Source organism: Vollenhovia emeryi, unplaced genomic scaffold (genome assembly GCF_000949405.1).
Source record: "Vollenhovia emeryi isolate VEMERY1.0 unplaced genomic scaffold, V.emery_V1.0 DF948732.1, whole genome shotgun sequence".
In the NCBI taxonomy this organism is placed as follows: Eukaryota; Metazoa; Arthropoda; class Insecta; order Hymenoptera; family Formicidae; genus Vollenhovia; species Vollenhovia emeryi.
In genome coordinates, this window is record NW_011957634.1 from 1 (window position 1) to 1,447 (window position 1,447).

General features: G+C 51.6%; 2 protein-coding genes across 2 annotated transcripts; both read right to left on the bottom strand.

Moving 5' to 3' along the window:
* Nucleotides 1-78: 78 nt before the first annotated feature.
* Nucleotides 79-502, bottom strand: LOC105556469 (the record flags this gene model as incomplete). The annotated part of the gene is made up of 1 exon (XM_012003565.1): nucleotides 79-502. A coding segment is annotated over exon 1 (424 nt), but the record flags the coding sequence as incomplete, so codon positions are not given.
* A 47-nt stretch (nucleotides 503-549) lies between these two features.
* Nucleotides 550-1,377, bottom strand: LOC105556472. The gene has a single exon (XM_012003573.1). The coding sequence runs from the start codon at nucleotides 1,375-1,377 to the stop codon at nucleotides 550-552; it is 828 nt and encodes a 275-aa protein (XP_011858963.1).
* Between the last annotated feature and the right edge of the window lie 70 nt (nucleotides 1,378-1,447).

The following is a 1,447-nucleotide window of genomic DNA, read 5'->3' on the forward strand; positions in this document are numbered from 1 at the left end:
GCCGCTTTGTTTGCGGAATTTCGAGAACTAAGTCTACGCGAAATTGGAAAGCGTCAAGCGCTGGAGTCCAAGTTATACCTAGAATCTTGACGTTTTCGTCCAACTGAAGATCACGGTGACACGCTAAACCGTGGTCCTCAGACGGAATATCGGAGAGTAACTCCGCCCGATTGCTCGCCCATTTTCGCAATGTAAATCCTCCGCGAGACAGAAGCTCGCAAAGTTGTTTGCGAGCTGTTTGAATTTGCGAAATGGTGTGAGCACCGAATAGAACGTCGTCGACGTAAATATTATCCCTAAGAATCGAAACAGCAATAGGAAATGGCTCGCCTTCATCCGTTGCGAGCTGTTTAAGAACGCAGAGCGCGAGATATGGAGCGGAGACCATTCCGTACGTTACTGTATTAAGTTGGTAGTCGAGAATGTCGGCACTCTCATTAGGCCTCCAAACGATTCTTTGAAAGTCGCGATCGCGGGGATCTACCCAAATTTGTCGGTACATCTTGGCGATGTCCGCGCTGTATACGTAGCGTGGTGTACGCCAGCGAATCAGAGGACAGCCGGCAAATCTGTCTGTAGCTTCGGACCTGCATGGAGATGTGAGTTGAGAGATGTTTCGTTGGAGGTGGAACTTGAGGCGTCGAATACGACCCTTAGGCGAGTCGTGGCACTAGACGTTCGAATAACGGGATGGTGGGGGATGTAAACAGCGAGTGAATTTGTCGCGGACGTTGGCTCAACTCGCGTCATGTGGCGTAAGGACTCGTATTCGGCGAGGAAATCGGAATATTCTTTTTTGACTTCAGGGCACGAATCGAGTCTCCGTTTGAGAGAGGTCAATCGGTGCAAGGCTATCGACCTCGAGTGGCCTATCTCGATCGGAGATTTAGACTTGAATGGAAGGCGAACGGTATATCGTCCGTCTTCAGTGCGCGTGTGAGTCTGCTGAAAATGCATTTCGCATTGTTGATCGAGCGGAGAGCGCGCTGAGACACGGGGGGGCTCCTCAACCTCCCAGAATTTTCGAATCTCCCGTTCTAGAGAGCAATGAAAGGCGCGAATTTCATGACGCGTAGACGGTCGGTTTGTCGTTGGTCCCGAAATGAGCCAACCGAGATGAGACTGTTGAGCAATCGGTTGACCTTTGAGCCCCTTACGGACTCCGCTCTGTATGATCTCGCTGTAAATGTCCGCGCCGATAATAACATCGATCGGACGTGCTCCGGTAGGATTGTTATCCGCTAGGCGCAGTTTGTCCAGGTGGATCCAATCCGGAACTGCTTGTTCCCGTCGCGGAGCGTACTTAGTGAGGGATGGGAGGATAAAGGCGAGGGCCTGAAACTCCGGTTTGATTCGATCCCGTGGAGATATAAACATTGTAGTGGCATGTCGGCATATGCCGGCTGACGCTCCACCAACGGCTGAAATGGTGGTGCGAGTGGGGGTG

Bases quoted from the DNA above. Each gene is read 5' to 3' on its own strand.
- LOC105556472 (XM_012003573.1), bottom strand. From the start codon at position 1,377: ATGTTTATATCTCCACGGGATCGAATCAAACCGGAGTTTCAGGCCCTC.